The sequence below is a fragment of the Lissotriton helveticus genome, chromosome 6 (assembly GCF_964261635.1).
Source record: "Lissotriton helveticus chromosome 6, aLisHel1.1, whole genome shotgun sequence".
NCBI lineage: Eukaryota > Metazoa > Chordata > Amphibia > Caudata > Salamandridae > Lissotriton > Lissotriton helveticus.
This window is the reverse complement of record NC_136067.1, coordinates 1,598,374,279-1,598,398,056: the sequence shown is the minus strand read 5'-3', so window position 1 is coordinate 1,598,398,056 and position 23,778 is coordinate 1,598,374,279. Positions and strand designations below refer to the sequence as shown.

General features: G+C 43.8%; 1 protein-coding gene across 4 annotated transcripts in view; it reads left to right on the top strand.

Moving 5' to 3' along the window:
* The window catches only part of LOC144761836 (uncharacterized), a 538,733-nt gene that overhangs the window by 291,999 nt on the left and 222,956 nt on the right, over positions 1-23,778 (top strand). For all 4 annotated transcript variants that reach the window (XM_078647062.1, XM_078647060.1, XM_078647063.1 and 1 more), the window contains 2 exons: positions 13,146-13,260; positions 16,517-16,692. In XM_078647062.1, the coding sequence (XP_078503188.1) occupies positions 13,146-13,260; positions 16,517-16,692 (291 nt within the window). The remainder of the gene's footprint in view (positions 1-13,145; positions 13,261-16,516; positions 16,693-23,778) is intronic.

Here is a 23,778-nt window from a genome sequence, read left to right as displayed (position 1 = left end):
GCTGCTCAGCCTATTATTCATGAATTTAATGAATGAAATTCATTTTCCACCGTATACATTTTTCTTCAGTTTAACCATTATCTTTTTCCTTATTCTTTAGTCGCTTCAATCTATTATACTCATTTTTTTGCTATTCAAAAACACAGGAGCAGCGTTGGTTCCACATGCCACGTTTTTAATGTCAATCACCCAATGCATTTCGGGAATTCATCCCTTCTTCAGGGGTTTCTAAGGTACAAACAAATGAACTACATCAGTTCCTTCAACTTCATTACATCAGAGGCATACAGATTATTGTCATTCTCAGTAAAACAATACAGACTTCCCCAAGAAGCATTGCTCACATGATTAATTATTTCTTTCCTCATTGCGCGTGTGTGCTATGCTAGAAATCTGAACTCCCAAGCCCTTGCTGATAAAACTGGCTGCTACTGCGCACGTTAATCCATAGCTTCATGCTAATATTCACCATTGTGACCCTTCATTAATCTAAGTCAAATTAAGCTGAAAGACGCACTTACCATGGCATGCGTTTGTTAAAATTACTCGTTTAGCCAAAGATCATGTTTAACTGCCAGATTACACTTATTGTGGTGCGAACGCATTCTGCTTCCCTTCTTCAAACGGAGATGCTTAGATAAAGACCGCGTTAGTGCGCAGTCCACTTCAAATGCCTGCAGCTGCATTGTCACGTGATATTAGCTCCTCCTGTCTCGTGGTGATTAGCTCCTATTGCTTTTTACTAACTACCTGGAGTAAAGATTCAGTAAATGAATTTGCAACTATTCTTTCTCAGAAACTACATTACCCAGAAAGCTTTATTTGGCCTAGTCTCCGTATTCGGCTCCCCACCCCATTAGCAGACAACTACTCGTGCACTATGTAAGCAACACCCCACTAATAATTCCTAATACTGAAATGAGAATCCACGCGTGTCCATTAAATTAACATTACATGTCCAAATAATTACTGCAAAGTCTCTGATGTCTGTACAAGGTCCATTCATTCATTCCGTTATTCTACACATGTGACCGGGGACCAACAACTCCTGTATTCGCATTGTGTTTTTGTGCTGTTCCATGTAATCTTCAACATATGCCTCTTTGTCCTGGGTGCAATCTCTGGAGGGTGAAAATATTTTGAGTAACATCTATGAAAGAGAGATGCACACCTGTGTACTCCTTTGTTTTGTTCTGTCACTTTACTCAATCCACATTAAACAATTGTCGGCGTGCTCGCTCTCCGCGCTCCGCCCATTTTGCGCTGCAATTAAGTAAGAACACAAAGGGAACCACATTTTGGTCCCCATCTAGCTGCACAGCCTATTATTCATGAATTTAATGAATTAAATTCGTTTTCCACCATATACATTTTTCTTCAGTTTAACCATTATCTTTTTCCTTATTCTTTAGTCGCCTCAATCCATTATACTCATTTTTTTGCTATTCAAAAACACAGGAGCAGCGTTGGTTCCACATGCCACGTTTTTAATGTCAATCACGCAATGCATTTCGGGAATTCATCCCTTCTTCGAGGGTTTCTAAGGTACAAAAAAATGAACTACATCAGTTCCTTCAACTTCATTACATCAGAGACATACAGAGTATTGTCATTCTCAGTAAAACAATACAGACTTCCCCAAGAAGCATTGCTCACATGATTAATTATTTCTTTCCTCATTGCGCGCGTGTCCTATGCTAGAAATCTGAACTCCCAAGCCCTTGCTGATAAAACTGGCTGCTACTGCGCACGTTAATCCATAGCTTCATGCTAATATTCACCATTGTGACCCTTCAATAATCTAAGTCAAACTAAGCTGAAAGAAGCACTTACCATGGCATGCGTTTGTTAAAATTACTCGTTTAGCCAAAGATCATGTTTAACTGCCAGATTACACTTATTGTGGTGCGAACGCATTCTGCTTCCCTTCTTCAAACGGAGATGCTTAGATAAAGACCGCGTTAGTGCGCAGTCCACTTCAAATGCCTGTAGCTGCAATGTCACGATATATTAGCTCCTTCTGTCACGTGGTGATTAGCTCCTATTGCTTTTTACTAACTACCTGTACGGAGACTAGGCCAAATAAAGCTTTCTGGGTAATGTAGTTTCTGAGAAAGAATAGTTGCAAATTCATTTACTGAATCTTTACTCCAGGTAGTTAGTAAAAAGCAATAGGAGCTAATCACCACGAGACAGGAGGAGCTAATATCACGTGACAATGCAGCTGAAGGCATTTGAAGTGGACTGCGCACTAACGCGGTCTTTATCTAAGCATCTCCGTTTGAAGAAGGGAAGCAGAATGCGTTCGCACCACAATAAGTGTAATCTGGCAGTTAAACATGATCTTTGGCTAAACGAGTAATTTTAACAAACGCATGCCATGGTAAGTGCTTCTTTCAGCTTAGTTTGACTTAGATTATTGAAGGGTCACAATGGTGAATATTAGCATGAAGCTATGGATTAACGTGCGCAGTAGCAGCCAGTTTTATCAGCAAGGGCTTGGGAGTTCAGATTTCTAGCATACACACGCGCGCAATGAGGAAAGAAATAATTAATCATGTGAGCAATGCTTCTTGGGGAAGTCTGTATTGTTTTACTGAGAATGACAATACTCTCTATGTCTCTGATGTAATGAAGTTGAAGGAACTGATGTAGTTCATTTGTTTGTACCTTAGAAACCCCCGAAGAAGGGATGAATTCCCGAAATGCATTGGGTGATTGACATTAAAAACGTGGCATGTGGAACCAACGCTGCTCCTGTGTTTTTGAATAGCAAAAAAATGAGTATAATGGATTGAAGCGACTAAAGAATAAGGAAAAAGATAATGGTTAAACTGAGGAAAAATTTATATGGTGGAAAACGAATTTAATTCATTAAATTCATGAATAATAGGCTGTGCAGCTAGATGGAGACCGAAATGTGGTTCCCTTTGTGTTCTACCTTAGAGGTTGCCCACCAGGTTGCCCCAGCGTCTCTGTGCTGTGGCTGGCCAGCCCGCGCTTCCCACATTTGCTGCCACCAAGATAGGACTTTGACCATCCTGCCAGGAAGTGTGATTACTCCCAGGAGTCGGGAACAAAGGCTTAGGCAGGAATGGGGTCTCACCTCTCTCCTCCCAAGTAGGCTAGTGAAGTGGCACATCAATGCGGTGAGCTTCAAAGGCTGCGCCGACTCGGATATGCATCAGGGCGGACTCCTAGTGATGGAAACAGCCCTGCCCCAGACACATTTGTACCCAAACAGGTGGGAAATGAGTTAGTCAATGAGGTGTAGATCCCACAGAAGGCTAGCCACACCTCCAGGGTGAGCAGCCTGGTCTGTATTCTAATATTAGATTACTGCCATCTTTAGAAGTGACAGAATAGAGGGTTTGGGGTAGAAAATGTGATCCACACTCCCAGATGTTGTCACCTCAGGGACTGGCTGCCCATTGGCTACTAGCTCCCACACCCCTAACTCCCCTCAATCTATAATTTAAGCAACCACCTCTGACACCAGTTCTGAAAAACCTGCATCAAAGAGGACAGAAGAAGAGACCTGCACCAGCGGCAACATGATTTGCCAAAAAGGAAGGAGGGATACCCTGCACCTGTGGCAACACTCTTGGACTCCCTAATCGAGACTCGTCCTAGGCTATCCCTCAGTTCCCCAGGACAGAGGAACCCCTGTGGAAGCCTGAAGCACTCTCGCCATCCCCTGAACTAGTGGCACTAGTCCCCTGCAAACTGCAGGTAAAACAGTGCTCCGGATCAAAGAATTGCTGGCCATCGGGCCCTCCGAGGTATTACCCAAATCTAGATGGTCTAGTGCATTGTGGGAATATAGTCCTGCCTTCCATGAAGTTACAGGTGGCTAACACGTTCCCCTCGGACACCGGACGTAGAAGTTACTTTCTGCTCCACTTTTGACTGCCGAGGCTTGTTGGTCGCCAATCCAGCAACCGACTCCTTTACTCAACCCTGCATTAAGGGAATTCCATATGACCTTCAACCGACATCAAAAACCACACTGTTATTGTCTTTTTGTATCTTCTTCTCCTGCAGCACTGTTTCAGTGGTAAAATCAGTTTTCCCATGGCTCCTGTTCAGCACCAAGGACATCCAGGACAACTCTTCACCCGGGCTCCATGGGCCAAGCAAAATTGAACTGACTGTCACAGCTCGGTCCTGGGAGCCTGATAACCTTTACCCTGCAAGGGTACTATGCAACTAGACCTTCAAGTGACCAATTGCCACTAGTGGTTTTTCTCATTGACTGCAATGTTACATTTTGACTGTATTATTTTGTATTGATTTTCTATTGCTTCAAAAATCTATAACTCCTCTTATATGTATGCTATACCGTTCTTTTTGGTGTCTAAATTAAGATAACAATGCATTTTAGTTTTATAAATTGGTGTCAGATTTCTCTCAAGTCGTGTAAATTACTGATCGTCAATTTTGGTACTCAGAAATGCTTAAAACATGTTCCTTTGGTAAAGCCTGACTGCTCTATGCCACACTACCAGGACTGAGATAAGGATTTATTAGTGTGAATTTAAGGACCATCTTTGGGATACCATATAATTCTCCACTTTCCGACACTGCCTGCTTTCAGCTGCCTACTCCTCATATCCCCACCTTAAATGCCTCCCACAGCTTGTAGTAATGTGTGATGCTATCTTGCTTCAGGTCAGAATATTCCCGTCTCTGCCATCAAGCATAATCATATATCTGTCCAAGAAAATGAACCTTCCTCTGTTAAGTAAGACGGGAGTGCCTGTATATTTTAATGTGTGACTCTCCAAACACCTTCTAGGTCCAGTGCCTCTATGCAGTGCTTTACTGATTTCACAGTTTAGATGCTGTAACTTATAGATCTATGTGATTTATCCACAGCAGGATTGATGGCAAGTTGCAGTCTTAACAATCTGATATATCAGCCATTAAATCGCATACAGGCTTCATAGAGTGCATCAACTGTGTCAGGAGACTTGGTATTTACCCCATATATACGTTAGTCAGTGTGATAGGATATGTCTAACTGTGCTCCATTCAAAAATATATATTGTCCTGTTGCATAAGCTATAACCGTGCAACAATTTTAACTCTGTTTGATTCAAGCATAATGATATCCCCTTCTTGTGAGTATGTGCTATAAGTTTCAAAAAATATATCAACGCCCTCCTGCCACACACTAAGAAGATCTATCCAGAGGCTGGTACGCTTCTGTCAATAACGCCACATCAATTTCATGCCTACCTAAGTATATAAAGTACATGCCTGCCTTTCCTTGAGATGTTCAGCCCTCTTACATTTCATTACCACAAGTTGATTGGTACTTTTGTTAAGTTCTGAATACATAAGTTCTAGTCCCTGTGGTGAGTCCCTATAGTATTGTTACTAGTCACATACCACATCCTCTGTACATTCTGAGTGTGCACATGCTGTACAACAACGAACCAGATCTGTGAACTGCTTTTCACTTGCACTAATCCAAGTACAAATCTGTGGGCTCCAAATGGAACAGTACAGTAATTTCAAAATGCAGGCGCTTAACGCTATTGACCGTGGGATTGGGACAGAGGTTAAAGAAGCGACGCCAACCCTGCATCCCTCATCTTATAAGGACTTCCTAGTCAGGTATCTGCTCTGGAGGCGGCATTTATAAACTGTCTTATTCCTGGAGATTGGGATAAGTCGGCCTCAGTAGGAAGATTCTGGTCATAGCAGTGAGAGTAATAAGGAAAGAAAAAAAGGGAAAAAAGAAGTGGGGAGGTAGAAAAGCAGAGCCGTCAGAAATATCAGCATACGATTGTTAGATGGACTGTGAGAGCCAAATATAATCATCGTAGTCCACAACATCCAAATGATGCAGCTACTGTGTCATTCACTGTCACCTCGGTCCATCAACTCTCTGCTCTTTTCCTCTGAGCTTACTGGTCCATCTGTTTTTGAAGGTTTCCTCCCACTTCTCTTCTTGACAAATTTCTTGAAGAATTTTGTGTTTTCTTTCAGAGTCCCAAAAACGTGTTTAATTTTCCCATTGCAACCGTGCTCCAGCCAGGTACGGAAAGGCACATTAGAGTTCGTAGTTTCCTCTTAATCTCGCCGAAGTCTCTTCTAGCATCCTGGCAAGCAGGGGTTAAGTCCAAGTATAAAGAAACTTTTGCTCCCAGGTTTTCAGTGTCTCACATCTTTCTGTCCAATCACAGGACTGCATCTTGGTCACAGTAGTTTAACAGACAGTATTGGTTTCAGCGGGGCACTTAGAGGTTTGGGGGGATTCTGTCAATCCTCTATACGCATGAACATCAGTGAGAGATTGCCTTTTCTGAAAACTTTGGCCAAAAATGCTTTAATAAGCATCTCGGGTCATCCAATCGCGCTTGAATGCACCAGGCCTAGGATTCCAACGTTTTTTCTCTGATCGATTGGATAAGTTTGCTCCTTCCTCGTTGTCAACAATCTTCTGTTCCTCCCCCGTCCATCGTTGTGTTATGTTTACCAAGTCTTTCTTTCATGTGGTCAAGCCAGAGTGTCATATCTATTTTGGTACCTCTGGAACATTTTACAATTTATTTATTGATTAGATGGCTTGTGTTCTTTCATATAATTCATCAGCAAGGCTGGTTTGGATGGCATCTACACACCCTGTCATCTCTCCCTACCCCCCTATATGTTATTTTTAGATTGAAGTGCAATTTCCAATGTTTGGACTAGGTATTTTCATAAGTTGTCTTTCAATCCCTGTTTTGGCCCAAATTGGGAGAGTGGCAATCCTCACCCAAGGCAATTCTAGCTTCGGTATCATGCAGATAGATACAGAACAGAGGCATGAATTCAACAGGACTGGTAACAACAGTATGTCACCACCACCCTGCGCTGCATAAATGGCCCGACAGCTATTGGTATTAACGTGACCCAGAATTCTGAAACTCAGGGCACCAGCATCACATACACCAGCTTCTGAGCCTGCTAATCTTCTTTTGCATCCCTGAGGGGGGGCGGTTGTAAGGGCTGAAAAATGTGTGTTGGAGCAAATCCAATGGTGTCATCTGAGTCGACCAAAGCAGGTTGTGAAGTCTATCCTGTAATTTCTCAAAGCTACAGTTACTAGTGGGTCGAGCCTCACAGACTACTGGGTAGCTTGGGTTGCTCAGGTCTACCCTGGGAAGAGCATGATGGACACAAGGCCCAGCAGAAGTGTCACTCACCCTGTACCATCTGTATCCAGGCCGCTACTTTTCTTCTGCGCCATATGCACTTCACTGCCTCTTCACTTCATTTCTAAAATGGGCGCCAGCTGTTTCTTGGGGAATGTCCCCCAGCATTGATCTGATCTCTTATGTAGCAGCTGAGCATGGCTTCAAAGTACTGGCTCCGCAAGAGGTGGGGTGGGCGTGGGCAAATATTTAGTGGCACTTACGACGCAGATGCAGCCTAAGACTCAGTGGTGGCCCATGACTTGGCGGGCCTTCGAGGGCATGATCCATTCGGCTGCTACCCACCCACAGACTTCCACATTCAGACAGATATAGTGCTCCGGTCTCCTCCAATCACATTAGGATATGCAGCACCGTCTCTGATGTTGAGGTGCTGCAAATACATTTAAATAACGCTAGCGGGCTATAGAGGACACGGAGCACTGCTTCACTCAGCCACCTTGGGATGCCTCTGTATTTGAAGGACTTTTGACTATGATATGGAAATACTCCTGCACCTCTAGTGGCCTTGAATCATGTATTGCGATTGCTGTACCATCAAACAGGATAAGGCGTACAACAAGTTTGCACCATGGTTGTGTACAGGATAAGGTAGACTGTTTCGTAGTTGATAGAGACCACAGAGCCAGTCAACTGGGATGCACGTGAACAATAAGCAGGCAGGACCGAGTCTGTTTTCCTGTACCCGCTGACTAATTAAGGCCCATCTGGCTTGCTCGGTGTCAGTGCATGGAGACTGGACATAGACATTTTGGCAGTCGCACTTGTCAGCAAAATGTTAGGCCTCCTTTTACAAACTGCACTCACACTGCAACAATTTTCTGCAGCTGTGAGAGAGGGCACATGTAGTCTTCCATACTTCCCCTTAGGACACTTCGAATCCTGCTCAGTGCTTTGGAGGGCTGATGGCCAAGACGTTTCCTCGTGTCAGGGACAGGGCCTTGAACTTGAACCAATGGTTGGAGAGTAGCATGGCTAAATGGACAGTTTAGGCTAACTGATAATGTGTCACTGGATCCCACAATCCAAGAGGAAGTCTGGGTTAGTGACCTAACACAATAAAATGTGTTGTCTAGGCTTAGGGCCTCTCAAGCGAATCCCACCAGAGTTTCACCCTTTAGTCAGGGCAGCCTGATCTTTCACTGTTGCCTCCATCAGACTGGGCATGTACTTCTTGGCATAACAAGTTGAAGAAAATGCAATTGCCTGGGAGAAGCTGGCAATTAGGTGCACACGTGTGGCAGCTGGCACATGGGGATGCTTTAGTGGAAGCTTCTTAGGAGCTTAGCCCATCTCTCCAGGTAACATAAAACTGTAACCTGGTAGCACAGTCCAAGTGTAGTGTAGATTTACCAACCCAGTTTGTTAAGAAAGCAAACATGTTCTACTCCAATATGTTTTTGAATCCAAATGACGTCATCTGGTGAATAGTTTAGAAATTGCATCTAAAAATTGCGTCTGGAACAGGAATTTAGTCTTAGAAACGTTTGAGAATGTATACTTCATTGGCATAGCTGCATCCATGCTTTGTGTTTCATTCCTTGTTCAAGTGTGGGCGCCAGGTTTCTGTGATTCAGGGGTATTTCCTGGTGAGTCTTATAAATTGCAACTCTTGGCAGACAGCTGTTTCCAAGCCATTACATACATTTACAGTGGGTGTTAGGTCAGCCCCTTGCTCATGGTTGGAGGGTTTGGTAATCCATCTCAGTTGTCTATTGTAGAAATTGGCTCTTTATGTGATATATCAATAAGTTGATAAACCATGTAAAGAGTCCATGGGTTCCTTTCTGAGTGGGCACGGGCTTCCTATGCAATCCAAAGTGCTCTATTAGGAGGTAGTGTGGTCGAGCAGCCTTAGGCTTAACACAGAGGAGTGTAAGAGATTTGCAAAATACGCACAATGATTAATAACTGACAACACGACTCAAGAAGGAGATCCACACCAATTTATAAAAATACCAAGTACCTTTATATATGTTTCCTGCTGCAGCACTATATGTATGTCGTGGAGATTGAGGTAGCCCAGAACCTGGTACATTTTTTGAGAATTATTTAAGCACCTGATATTCCAAGACAGGCAAGATAGTGAGTGTTTGGGCTAAGCTATTGCATATGGGCAACTACGTCTATAAAGGTTTGTCATCAGCTTTACCTGTAAGAGACCATAGCCATGGTGGGCATAGACAATGCCCATCTCAGGTGATGTCACAAAATAGTAGAAACTGTGAACAGAAAGCAGTAACCATTTCCCCCTGTTCCTCCCACACTGGCAGCCCAGTCCTGCCAGGGCATATCCCTCAACAACAACAACAACAACAAAAACAACAACATTGACCAGCCTTTTCTCCCTCCACCCAAAGCTGATCGAGAGCTACAGGGATGGCCTAGAAAACAGAAAACAATATAACATGATGTTTCCCATGGTGGACACATAGTGAGCCAGCGGTAGCCCCTTCAGGGGGAGAGGATGGGGAGGCTGGCTGTTGGGGTGTACATTATAGATGTGCATTGAAAATCAGATGGGCAGAGGGACATGTATGTTATGCCCATATGGCGGTGCCCATCGCAGAGATGGAACCATTCGCAACTCAGCTGCCACACAGGCATGTTACAAGGCAGTGCATTGCACTTTAATCAGAATCTGTGTATGGCATAGGTGACGGTGTCTGCTTCTCTGGTTCCTCGTGTTGCAGCTTTTTCAAGAACTCCTGGGCCTAGTATGGATTTTGGAATATCTGCAATTTCCCTCGGTGGATGAGCTTGAGGCAGAAGGGATACAGTATTGTGTATTGGATTTCAGCCTTCCGGTAAAGTTGTTTCTTCACCAGGAGAAATTCATGCCTAGTCCCCTGCACAGCCAACATGAAGTCGGGGAATATAGAAATATCATTGCCCTCATATGATACATTCAGCCTTTCTCTCGCCAATCGCAATACCGTTTTGCGATCTCTGAAATTGAGGAGATGTGCGATGATAGGGCGAGGTGGGGTCCCGAGGCGGTGTAGCACTTAGAGTTCTGTGTGCCCACTTCACCACCAGCAATTTGGAGAAGGCCTCTGGTCTTCCAGGTGTCCAGTATTGGTCGATTCCAGAATATCAGATATGCAAATATTATTTTGTCACGATCTGGCTTTGAGATCTTCATTTTTGGGATGTGTAGAGCCCTTCTCCATGGTAGCGAGTGTCTTGACTCTTGTGCGTGCATTATCTTCCACAGACGAAATGCACAGTTCCGCAACTTTGATACTGCAGTCCTGCTTTTCCAGCATCCGGGATATAGTATACATGCTTGGATTTAGAGTAAACATCTTGCTGTCTCACCACAGTCACTGCTGGCGGTCCAGTCTCACCTGGGCATTATCAAGAAGGAGGAGTACTGCTATGCTCAACATGCCAGAAGGAGCAGGCCGCCCCTTTAATTCCCACTATGGAGCCCAACCACCACTACATCACAGCTGTCATTTTGGATTGGGAATATTTAATAAATGTAGAATACTTTTGTTTGTTTCTTCCTTCTCTGGGAAAATAATTTTCCCTGTGGACAAGCCCTTCACCTAGACGCTGGCTGATTTCAGGAATGCTAATTTTCCATTCCTACCGCATATCAGATATGAATTCCTGCTTTTGGCAGGAGTAAATATCTTATCTAGGTGGGAATGTGGCTTGGAAAAGTTTAGGAATACCCACAAACTCTCTAGTTGGTGGGGTTGTGCCAATTTTTCTTGGCATTCCTACCATTGAGTGCTTACTCCCTGTTCTTTGGATCAGATTTACTCCCACATAATTTAATTTGATTTACAAGAGCAAATTAACTTTTTGTGAATTGCGAAAGTGAGTTTTCTCTTGTAAATCTTGCAGTGTATGCTCCCAAAATGGCATTTTCCGACTCGGCCCTAACTGTTTTAAATACGTAGCTTCATAAATGACTACAACCATGACAATAAGGGAAACGTAACACAAAACATTCAGAGCTATACTGTGCGTTCTTAATTTCAAAGCTCATAAAATGATGGCACAAATCGTTTTATGATGATATAGTAGCTTTCTCTAAAGTTTTAACATGAGTGTATAATTTGAGCGGGCAAGTAAAGCATTGCAGACACCTGGATTATCTTTTAATGTGATAATCAACCCAGAGGCAATACCTTTTGAAAGAGCATTTAAACTGCTCATGTCACATTGCATGTCTACATACCATTGATGAGGCGGTGATGGGCACATCTGGCTACATTCACAGAAAAATAAAACTGGGCATCATGTTGCAAACTTTATCCTGCCGGTGGTCCCTCGCAGAACGTATTGCCATCAAACCAAGAAGAACGCCATTTATGCCTGTTGTATCCTGTATTCACCTTGCTCATTTGTATATATCTGTCTCTCTCACAGCACTTTCTATATTTTGATTACACGTTATGAGGACTGTTAGCTGTTCATTTCCTCATTTACTATACCAGGCAGAATGAAGGTGCGCTGCCTGCTGGTGGGTCGGTCAGCCCAGGTTGGTTGACACCCACTCCTGTGTTTGACAATATACCTCGTATGCAGAAATAAGGATAACGAGTGGCCTTCAAACATCTGATGAGCAGCTGTATATTCCTGACCAGGCACCCCCGGCAAATATCGGTGCGGAGCCCTTTAGTCGCTCCACAGGTACGAGCGAAAGCAGGAGTCCCTTGTCTGTTTCACCAGGAAGAAGAGAAGGCCGCCAGTGACGTGATCTGGGGGTGCTTGGACAGCATATCACGAGGCGAGGGATCGGCCACTTTTTCTATCCACCGCGCACCAGACTGCATGCTTGTACTCTCATAACAATGTCAAGGCTAATCTTGCTGTAATGTCATAACAAAAATGTATGCTTAACAATGGTTATCATTCCTCACTGATGCCATGTGACTATGTGAATAAAAGACTGAAAAATCACAAGGATAATAAAGGTCCAGCACACACGCCCCCAGGGAACCAGAATACAAGAAGATATGCAGTTCCTTTTGGAAGGTAGGTCAGGAAGTTCCTGAAGGATCGAGTCCGGGGGATCTGATCCTTCAGGAGCAAGGGACCTCCCTCCGTCCCGTTTCACCTAGGTTGGTACACTTACTGATCGCAATAAGGTAGATTCTATACCCTTTTGCGTGTGGGATAGCATGGCACTAGATGAGGCTTCCCCAGGATTAGTTTAGTTTAGTTTTTTAACGTTCACGGTCCTGACAAATTGCCTAGATCCTTCACAACGTTATCGACAAGAAACATGTTGACCAATATTTACACTTTGAGCTAATGTGGACCATTATATCCTCCTTGGCCTACACCTGTTTTTAATAAAACCTAGGATTTAACACATTAAACGTGAACTTACAATTCCCTATCAGTTCTTTTTAAAAACTTACCACTTTACTCACTCACTACTCCCTCACCATCAAACTCCTACTTCACATGGACAGCTGAAAGGAACTCTGTCAAAGAGCCCCTTCGCGGGGCCGGCCCAACAAGGAGCTGACCAATGATGAAGCATGACACCCCTTGGGGTGTGTGAGGGCCCTTGCTCCTGAAGGATCAGATCCCCCGGATTCGAGCCCTCAGGAACTTCCTGACCTACCTTCCAATAGGAACTGGACACCTTCTTGAATTCTTATGTGAATAAAAGGCTACACCCTTGGTTAAACCAAATTAGTTGCAGTTGTCTATCTCCTTGGGAGTCGTTTCAGTGGGGGGCAGGGGGGCGGCAAGTTGCACATTGTCAGTGCACTATGTCAGTATGAACAGCAGTGGTGGTTGCAGGGCGGCTTATAGTCTGCGGCCTTGACTCCTTGCTCAAAGCCAAATCTGCAATGTACTTCCCTCGCTCCAGAGGAAGAACACCAGGTGCAGCCGACCACAGTGACAGATACACAACCACCATAACTCCACACCACCAATCCAACCCCTGTATACATTTCCTTTTAGGAACGTGGCTGGGAGAAACGGCTTCAGCAAGCGTTCGGAGAAAGCAATGCTGACAAACTCACACAAGAGGCTGAAGAGCAGGTTCGCCTTTACAAGCAACGCCTTCCCAAAGCAGGTGAATATTTGGTATACACATTAGCACGTCAATCATTCCTTGATTCATGGAAATAAAAGGATTGGTGGGGGGGGGTCTTTAAATAATTTGTCTTTGCTTCCAGGATGCACAAAACGCCAAAGTTTGTATGCTGTGGTGACTATTCCACCTATATTTCATTCAAATAGGTTTAGTACCAGAGTCTGAATAACAGAAACTGACAGGTGATGCCAACCCTCACTGATGTGCTATTTTACCCTGGTTCGTCTTGCCCCAGTCACTGCTGTTTAGCACCAAAGTCCTTGTTTATACTTTGACTGTTTACAGTGTACGCACGTTTTTTGATGCAACAAAGAAGCAAATAAATGAAGCAAAACGTACAACTGAATCTGTAATATACAAGTTATCATAACCTGACCACTTTTGAGCTGGCCTTAAGGGGTTCTCATCACAAAATATGTTTCATTAGCTCTTATGAATGTCTGGGCAGCAGTTGGGAGGTGTTTGCTCTAACCAATGTGTACACCTGTATCATGAAACTAGTGTTTCTGCGGTGGACTGCACACATGACAGCCTTGCAATATTGTTTAATGCCTTACAATTATTATCATTATTTTTTTTGGGGGGGGGGGGGGGGTTAGGATACTTATTTGACATAATTGTGTGTAGGGAAGGAGCTAGTCGGTCTGTAACGCACACGCGCACACACTTTGATTAGCACCTGACAACACACATTTCGTAATACTGAATGATTAGACATGGTCTAAATGTTCCATGTTTGATGTCTCGCTCTATAAAATATTTCACATATTTATAGATGGGGAGAAAGGAGTGTCGTTTTTCATTGAAATTACCATTAAATTTGCTGGTACAACTACATTGGCCACAAATGACAATGTGTGGAAAACTGATTTAAGCGAATAAAATATCATTTGCATGTCACTAAGTAAAGAGTCTTGATTTGTTTTGTTCCCTTTAAAAAGGTTTGTTTTCATCACACTTCACAATTACAAAACAGGGCTCCATTTGTGCTTAACTGCTAATATATTTTTAAATAGTTGAACAGTCGTGTGCTTAACTGCTGATATATTTTTAAACAGTTGAATAGTCGTTTGCAGGCATTTATATGTAGTTGTTTCAGAAATAAAGTGACATCCTGCAACCTTCCCTTTCACACTCCCTGCACTATAGCAAGATCGTCACATAGTTCACTTTACAAAATTCTCTCACTTTGTATTCAGGGAATGAAAAGTAAACCCCAGTCTCCATGAGAAACAAATAAGTAGCAATTTGTTAGAAAACATGCCTGAAATGTGAACTTTGTTTTTGAACGCACAGAACATGTAGCAGGATAAAGACAACATGCTATTGCTCATTCACCTTCTGAACTCCAGTATAATTATTTCTGGGGGTACTGCAGCCACCCCCACTTCAGTTCGCAGTGGTAGGTAGGGTATATATTTTAGCATGATGGGCAAGTCAGTTGCCGGTTTGGTTTTCAGATCAGTTTTCAATTGATTTTCAGGTGCATTTTCATTTTGTTTAATCACTCACCTTTGTCCCGTTGCCCCCACCGCCTGACGTCCTCTTTTGTGGGGGTCTGTTCAGCCCATGTGGCTTCTGGCCTCGGCCCCAAGCTCCAGCTCCAGGCAGTGGTCCTCTCAACTAGTGTCCTGCTGTCCAATGCTGCAGCTCCCTGGTTACCAGCCTTTTATACTCTGGGTATGTCACAATGAAGACTCTTTCACACGTCATTATTACATCACCATTTTGTGGGTGATGCCATGTGATTCCAGACTGGAGAGAGAGCAGGTCAAGGCATTGACAAATCACAATGTCTTGATGAGGTCACTAAAAACTTTTACAGCTGTATACCTGAAGACGGCCCTGTGTTCCATGGCATACTACTCTCAATATGTTCTCTATTTTCCTCTCTCAGGTTGTGACAGATTGTCCTTTTGCAGGCTCAGCGTCACTTGGGCCTCGTGACAGACAGTGCGGGGCCTGTGATGTCATAAGTGTTCCATCTACGGAGCTCTGCTTCTTGCTGAGAAGGGATGGTGGGCAAACGAATACCAAAACAGCATCAGCTGAAAACTAAATTGCATTTCAAGAACACACCAGTAGAACAAAAGCAAACCACAACAGATATTCAACACACCAATAAATTGCAATAGAGTAACACCACAACAGAAGAATGAAATAAAACACACAAACACATCTTTGCTGCACACATATAACACCAACATGAAAATACATAAACAAACTAACTACCTCACAATACAACAAATCACTTGCATAAAGGCAGCACAGTAGCATTCCAACCGAGTACAATAATATACACCAAACCAAACAACACCAACAGGTGTTTTGTTAAATATTTTTGTTGGTGTGTATGTTGCTGGTTGATATCAATATATATTGTTGTTTTAGGATTGTGTTTTCGTTGTGCCTTGCTTTGACATGTTAATGTTTGAGGTGCTGTCTTGCTGTATTATTACATTGTGATTTTTTATTGTGTCGTTCTGTTGTCCCATAGCTGCATTGTAATAGAGTTTTATTATTGTGCTGCTGTTTTGTGCTTTGTTGTCGCTGTTTTTCTATATTTTGTCTTTTTAATATATTTTTTGTTTTGTGTTATCATTATACTGTGTTGATTTGTTGTTTTTTGTTTTGCATTGTTTCTGTTTTGTTTCATTGTGTTAGTTTGTGCTGGATATTTGTGTTGTATTTTTCCTTTGTTAATGTGTTCCATGTGTGATTGTTTTGGTTGCTCTGGTATGTTTGTGTTTGATTGCTCTGTTATATTGTAAAGCTACTCTTTAGTAATTACGTTGTTATATTATGCTGTTTTCTGTTGTTATTCTTTTGTACTGTGCAATTCTTTTAGTTTTTTGGTGCTGGTGTATTACATTATGGTGTAATTATTGTTTTCTGTTGTGTGAAGTGCTTCCTTTGCAAACTTTGCCAAATGCTGATAGTTTCCAGATAAAAACAAAATGTTTCATTTATTTCTAGTGAAAAACAACCATTGGTAACATAATTACACTATAGCTTTGGCACTTTGAATGACAGCAGCCTGTCACAAATCATATGTAAACATGCCTTGAATTGTGCTCACTTCATTCAACCAACCACAGTTTTCACAGTATATTCTGTTCTTCAACCTTCGAAAAGACCTTTAGCAGCTGTTCCAGTAACTTAAAAAAGTTCAGGCAGCCAAAGTTTAGCATAGTGAAGGAGAGCTTTAAGTAACACGTATCTTCTATAATTGTAGGTGATGCGCTTTTTTATGAAGAAGGATCATCCCCTCTAGATGCTTTGCATCAGGCAGCTATTGCGTATGCCTCAGCTATTAAAGTAAAGCCAAAAGACCCTAATCTCCATTTCCAGCTGGGCCTCGTCATGGAAGAGCATTATTATGCAGCGGAGATATATGGACTCAAGAAAAAGGTAAGCAGCAATGGGAAGTTCTCCCTTTAGAGTATGCAAAGTTATATGAACAAACGTGCTTCATTTGTCAATAAACCACAGAGCTCATAGGGAACAAATGTATCCTGGAAATAGGGATAAAAGGTAATGTGACTGTTGTTTAAAAGTGGTTCCAGCATCCACACCAGCATATCCCTAGACCCCCCAGAGCAGTGCGTCCTTTGTTTGTGCCCTTGTGCAATCAAAAGAAGGATAACTTAAAGTCATCCTTTCCAGCCCACATGTAAAGCATGAACAATCCTGATGTGTCCATAAATGTGAAAATGCAGGGTCTATTTATTCATTTTAAGGTTCTATTCATCCAGGGAGGGAGTATTGAGCCAAGCTACGAGAGGATCTTCTCTTCTGTGTTTCGGTGCTGGTCCCTTTTCGTGACTCTATACAGTTTAAGGGGTCTTAAGAAGACTTGGAGGGCAACATTTCAGTTGCAGGGACCTGTGAGCAACATACTAAGGGCAGTTTCATAGGATAATCTCATTCCCATGCACCACAAAACCAGTCTCTTGAAGGCCCGGTGAAGGAAATCTAAGATGTTTCCCAGAATGCTGAATCCAGCAGAGCAGCACTCCTGAGGCTTCAGCAGAAGCAGAAGAGTGGTGGGTCCGCACATCTGTCACTAAGAGGGAGGCTTGAAGGCCTGAACCAAAGCATCCTAAAGCTAAATGATTTGCTCCTGGAGGCCCATGGTGTGGCAGTGAGAAGCATTAGTTGAAGGAAACCAGAACAAGGCCTGGGTATGGAAATGCCTGGTAGTCCCTCTATAGACCCACCTCTGATTCATGACCATGATTAGATGAGAGACTCTGCACTGATTCCTAATGGCAGCACTTTCTGCAGAGCTCCACAGGATAATTTACTGAGATGATGGGGACCTCGTCAGTCAACATACTGCCAACGGATTATAATATTATAGAGCTCAAAGATAAGGAGGAATTTTTCCATCTCAGGCAGCATGGCACCAGCCAATGTTCTGAGGTCCCTCCAGTGAAGGATGATCCTTGTATTTGGAATATAACACAGAGTGAAACTTTGTTAATTACTCCCTTGATATTTGAGTACCAAAAAGGGGTAATATTGACTGCATGATTTCCACCATGGAGAACTTCTAGTAGAAATGGCTCCAAGATAGCCAGGTCGGAGGACGAAAACATAAGGAAGATATGAGGCTGGATGAGGTCTTTAACCCGTTGGCTGCTGCCGTCGGCCAACGGTCGTCGCGAGCACTACCTCAGTAGTGCAGCACACGTCCGTTGGCCGACGCGGCCCCACCCGTTTCTTCGAACGTTCAGCACTGGCGCAGAACGTTCGAAGCAGCCAACGGGTTAAGGAGTGTACCTTTTTTTTGTTCAAATCGGTTTTTATTGATTTTAATTTTCATAGTTAAGGCAGGCAACTTATATGTAGACGTACAGTTGTGCATGAGATCATTCATCAACATCGGGGTGTATATTATCTTTTGCGTCTGCATGCATACTGAGTATACCTTAAATATTGAGAGCAGCGCTCACGCAGGAGCGAAGTTAACTTTGGTGCGTAAGTCATATTACAAATTGCAGAGGTTACAGCTCAGTAGCAGTGTGTTAACATCATGACATTGAGTAAGGTCCTTTACAATTCGTAGACCTTGGGCTTTTAAACAGATGGCATATGGAAGAACAAAGAAAACCATAACAAAAGCAGCATTGACCGATGTATGTACATTTAATGCCTTCACTCCCTCCCCACACACCACCCTCCGTGTTCACCCTCTACTTAATAATTATGTCTGTGTATTAGCGTCGACTACTTTTGTGCTGGGTATCAACCAATGGGTGGAACCTTTCTGGAATATCACAGCAATGTGTTGGTGGAAGGCGTATCCCCTCTTGTGTGTTCACTATCCGTTCTCTCGGGGCGCACCCCTGATCCCTCCCCCTCCGTCTGCTGCAGTGCACAAACCATTCTTTCCCAATGAGCTGCTATGGGTTCTTGCCACAGCCCCAATGTTACTTCCCTCAGGATGGCGATTCCCTCCGCCTTAGCCCATGCCAAAAGAGAACAGCGCCACGCCCGCACGTGCGGCGGGTCTTGTGCTTTCCACCGCTTTGTTAAGAGACGCTTCACAACCACTAGTCCCAAATCTAGGAACCGGGACATCACCTTTTCAGCTGGAGTCCTCCTGAAGTGGTGCAGTAGGTGCACAGGCCATTCAAGGGGTATGATGCAGCCAGTGCAGACCTGTAACAGCCTGTTGATTGTGTGCCAATATGTGCCTAACCTAGGGTAACTCCATAACATATGTAACATCCCTGTCCCTTGCTCACTACACCTGGGGCACGTTGCATCGTTACGGTGGAAATACCTGTTGATCAGCTCAGGTGTGAGATATGCCCTATGGACGATGAATATCTATATTTGGCGGAATCTCATGTTTCTGGGTATACGCACCGGGCTTTTAAGTATCCTCTCCCATTCCTTATCTGCTAGTTGCCGCCCCAGATCCAGTTCCCATTTGCGGCGGAGTGGGTCTAGGCTTATTGCTGTATATGTTCGGAGCGACGCCGCAAACCAGCGAACAAGGTGCCTGCCTCTCCCCATAACGTGCAGATACTGTATGGTTAGGTGTTGACTGGGCTCCAGGGTCCTATCTCCCCATTTGGCGGTCAGTTTTGGTACTAGGGAGCGGTGTGCTAGAAACTGCCCAGGTGGAAACCCCTCCTCTGCCACCAAGGACTCACATGGTATGAGCGTGCCATCTCGATATAGATTCCTGAGGGTTTGTATATCAGCCTCCCGCCATTCTGCAAGTGTAAGAGCTGGGAGCACCCCGTCCCCGCTAGGGGATCCCTCCAGTGGTATTGCAGGCACATATGGAACAATAGTTTTGGTGAGATATAAGGCCCTGCTGTAGCATTTGTATGCTACCGCTAATAGAAGGCATGGCATTGGCAGTGGGGTGAAAGAGTCTAGTTATTTGCTCCAGCGAGTAGGGTGGCATCACAGTTGCTGTGTCCTCTCGACCCCGGTCTGCGAGCCAGCGGGCTATCCATTGCAGTTGGGTGGCAAGGTAATAGTGTTTTTAAGGAATGTACCATGGCAGTTATTGCACAACTAGGGGTGAGGCTGAAACTCTGAAGAATTTGGAAAATCCAGTTTGAGAATCTCATACACAAGTATTGAGGATCCCTTCCCAAATGAGAGGGAGATGATCATGAAGTTCCCCTGTTGTTCTTTTTGAAGATTGGCGTGCTCTATGAAAACCCAGCTGCCCTTCTGGTGTTCTGCAAGACTGCAAGACAAGTCGCATACCTGCAAGAGGCCCTGGCAAGTGTGTTCCTGGCACTGGTACAGTTATTGTTGATATGGTGATCTGCCCTGCTGCTAAAGTAGAAGACCTAACCTTCAGAGGCAGTAAAATCCTAATTGTTCTCAATCTAATTCACACAGCTCAGAGAAGATGGCAGGAGCTTCACTCTATTAAAAAAAGAGAACACCTTGGATTGGGATCTCGAATCTCCTTGTAGTACCCAGCGAACTCTGAGGAATAAAAAATTGATAAAGTGTAATTATTCATGCATTAAATGAGCATGGTGATCCAGATGCAGGGGATAAGGCCCTGCTACTTGACCAAGGTACTTTTGTGCTCTCTACTTTCTAATCATCATGATGCCTTTGGTGATTTGTGTGACAGCTACCTCTTCTGCACCTAATGTGTTATATTTTTAAATGCCGAATGTAAATTAAGTTGAGACTCTGTCTTTTAAATACCTGCTCATTGCGCCGAAATCTGAGTCAGGTCAAAGCTCCGGGAAATTGAACTGGGGGCTCAAGTTAGAAGTCGAGTGGCTCACGCTGGTTCACGTCATTCAGGCCTCTATAAATCGGCCGATGACGCGACCGCACGCAGCGGGCGCGCCGCTGGTGCGCCAAAGGCAAGCCCATCTGCGCCCGTCCACGCCAGGATGGGGTCAGGGGTAGGAATCTATGTTGGATCTGAGTGGGGAAAGATTACTTGGCAGCTTCATGCTGTGAGGAACAAGGTATCGTTAAAATGCGCACATGCCCTGGTGCCGGACAATAATTCGTAGTGTTATAACTGTAGATTTCATTTCCAAAAGTCCCTCCCTACCACCTCCCCCTCCAATATTGGCAGAGAAATCAGGATGAGCCTGCTTAATTGTTGCTCGCTCCCTAACCACTCAACCGAAATCCATTTGCTTCTCGAAGAAAAGAATCTGGATGTTTTGTTTTTAACAGAAACATGGTTGAGTAGTGATACCGATTACGATGCTGTTCAATCGCTCCCATCAAATTATGCCATCCATAGGTTGGATCGTAAGTCAGGTAGGGGAGGAGGCTTGGCTATAATCTTCAAGACCGATTTTGCCTGTAGAATTAATGAGAATTCTGTTTGTGATTGTGAAAGCCTCTCCTTTGTAATTGATCTAACCTCTTCGTTCACCTTCTTGGGCATTTTGATATATCGCCCTCCTGGCCCTCTTGGCCGGTTTAAGAAAGACCTGCCGGAGGTGGCAGCTAATTTAGCAAGCTCCTCCCCTAATTTTACAATCCTGGGAGATTTTAATTTGCATTTGGAAGATGAGTCTCTAGTCTCCACTCAAGGATTGGTGGATGAACTGGCTACGTTTCAACTCCTATTGAAAGTGAATTGCGCTACTCATTCCAAAGGTCATCTGTTGGATCCAATATTTTCCAACATTAGTCACCTCTTGGTAGGAGATGCTGATCCTATTATATGGTCAGATCATTTTATACTCCCATTTGCGCTGCTACTACCAGAGACGAATATATGTTCGACCAGAGCCACGAAAACTGCTCGGCGGTAGTTGAAACTTCCACTAGACACCGTGATGAATAATTTAACTAATACTGCTCCCATAGGCCATCCGAACCTGACTGTGGCTAATGATAATTTTAATAAATGGATGAATCTGGCGCTCAACGCTGTACTCCCTAAAACTGAACTTTCAGAAAAATTGGGAGATAAAATTAATCCTTGGTACTCCCCCCACCTCCGCCAGCTTAAACAGACTTGCAAAAAATGTGAGACAATGGAGGAAAGATTTTGCTTTACCGAGCAGAATTAAATATCGAGAAGCCATCAAAATATATAAAAAGGAAATTAAAAATGTACAAGCCCTGTATTATCAGGGAAAGATTCTCGCGGCGAGTTCCTCACGCGAGATATTTAAAATTGCTAACAGTCTTCTCTCTCCGGCCTCATGCCTGTTTGTTACAGAGAATGTCCAACGGTGATGCAACCAAATTGCTGACTTCTTCTCAGAGAAGATACAATCTATTTATATTTCTTTTCCCCCGGCCTCCGTTTCTCAAAGACCGGTGTCAAATGGTGGAGCTGATTTGGTTTTCCCTAGCTCTCAGCTTGGAAAGTTTCCCCTTTTGGATCTTCAGACTTTGGAGGAGCTGCTCAAAGGGCTTAAATCGGGCTCTCCTCCAGATGTGGCGCCTCCCAGTGTTCTTCAAAAAGTAACTGAATTAGTGTCACCTGTTATACTGGATTGTATAAATTCTTCATTTAAAACTGGGATTGTGCCATTGCAATGGAAACATGCCAGAGTTAAAGCGCTCCTTAAAAAGCCTAACCTGGATCTTGAGAATTGGGGAAACTACCGCCCAATCTCCTTGCTTCCAGGGGTCACTAAACTCGCGGAAAAATATGCCAACTCAATCCTATCCACGTTTCTGGTAAATAATAAATGGTTACATGCCACACAGACTGGTTTTAGACCCCGACAAGGAACAGAAACAGCTTTGTTGATTGCAGTAGAGGAAATCAGGAAGATCGTTGACGACGGAAGCTGCGCGGCCCTTATGTTGCTGGACCTTAGCGCAGCCTTCGATACTGTTAATCATGGCCTCATGATACAAAGACTGAGGGATGCTGGAGTGACTGGACTGGCACTTAGGTGGCTTCAGTCTTTCCTTCAGGAAAGGGTATACTCTGTTTTTGAAGGAGATTGCTCCTCGAAAGCTATATCTCTGACTTGTGGGGTGCCCCAGGGATCTTCCCTGAGCCCCACGATGTTCAATGTTTATATGAGTTCGTTGGCAGAAATAATACTCCCATTTGGGGTGCAGGTCGTATCTTATGCCGACGATACTCAATTGATTGTCTCCTTAAAACAGTTTAACCGCCTTGATCTGGAGACTTGTCTTCAGAAAGTTTCGGGATGGATGGGCAGCTCCTTCCTGAAGCTTAACGGATCTAAGACCGAGCTTATGCTCTTTGGGAAATCTGCTCCTTTAAGCATTGACCATCTGTGGCCTAATTGTTTGGGTTCCCCCCGACTCCTAAAAGCTGAGTCAAAAGCCTAGGAGTATGGATCGATGGGTAGCTAGATTTCGGAGTCCAATCCCGCACAATGGCAGCACACTGCTACGGATTGCTTAGAAGGTTCAGGAAGATACTCCCTATGCTTCCATTTGTAGCAAGCCGATTAGTGGTACAGGCTATTGTATTGTCTTGGCTCGATTATGCCAATGCGCTATATCTGGGAGCCCCTTTGGCCACCACCAACAGACTACAAATTGTACAGAATTGTGCAGCTCGTATGCTAATGATTGTCGCTAAATGTACGTCTGCTCGGCCGGCCTTGTCCTCCCTTCATTGGCTGCCTGTTCAGCAAAGAGTCCATTTAAGGCCCTCTGTATTATTCATAAATCGCTTGTAGGAAAGGGCTCACCTTTAATCTGTTCTTGGAGCAATTGGTACGTACCCAATAGGACTCTTAGGTCAAAGAATAAAGGCCTACTGTGTGTGCCTAAAATCAAACATGTGCGAAGTGGAGGGCGACTGTTCTCGTATAATGGACCGAGACTTTGGAACATTATTCCATTGCACATACGTTCCGAATCAGACCATCTTAAGTTTAGAAAACTTGTGAAAACTTTCCTCTTCCAGTAACTGTCTCTTTGAACACCGGGTGTCGTAGCGCTGGGATGCCCCTGGGTAACCACGCGCTTTATAAATGCTCTTTCATTCATTTTATCTTGTCAGTTGTTTGTGCTTAATGATGTTTATCTTGC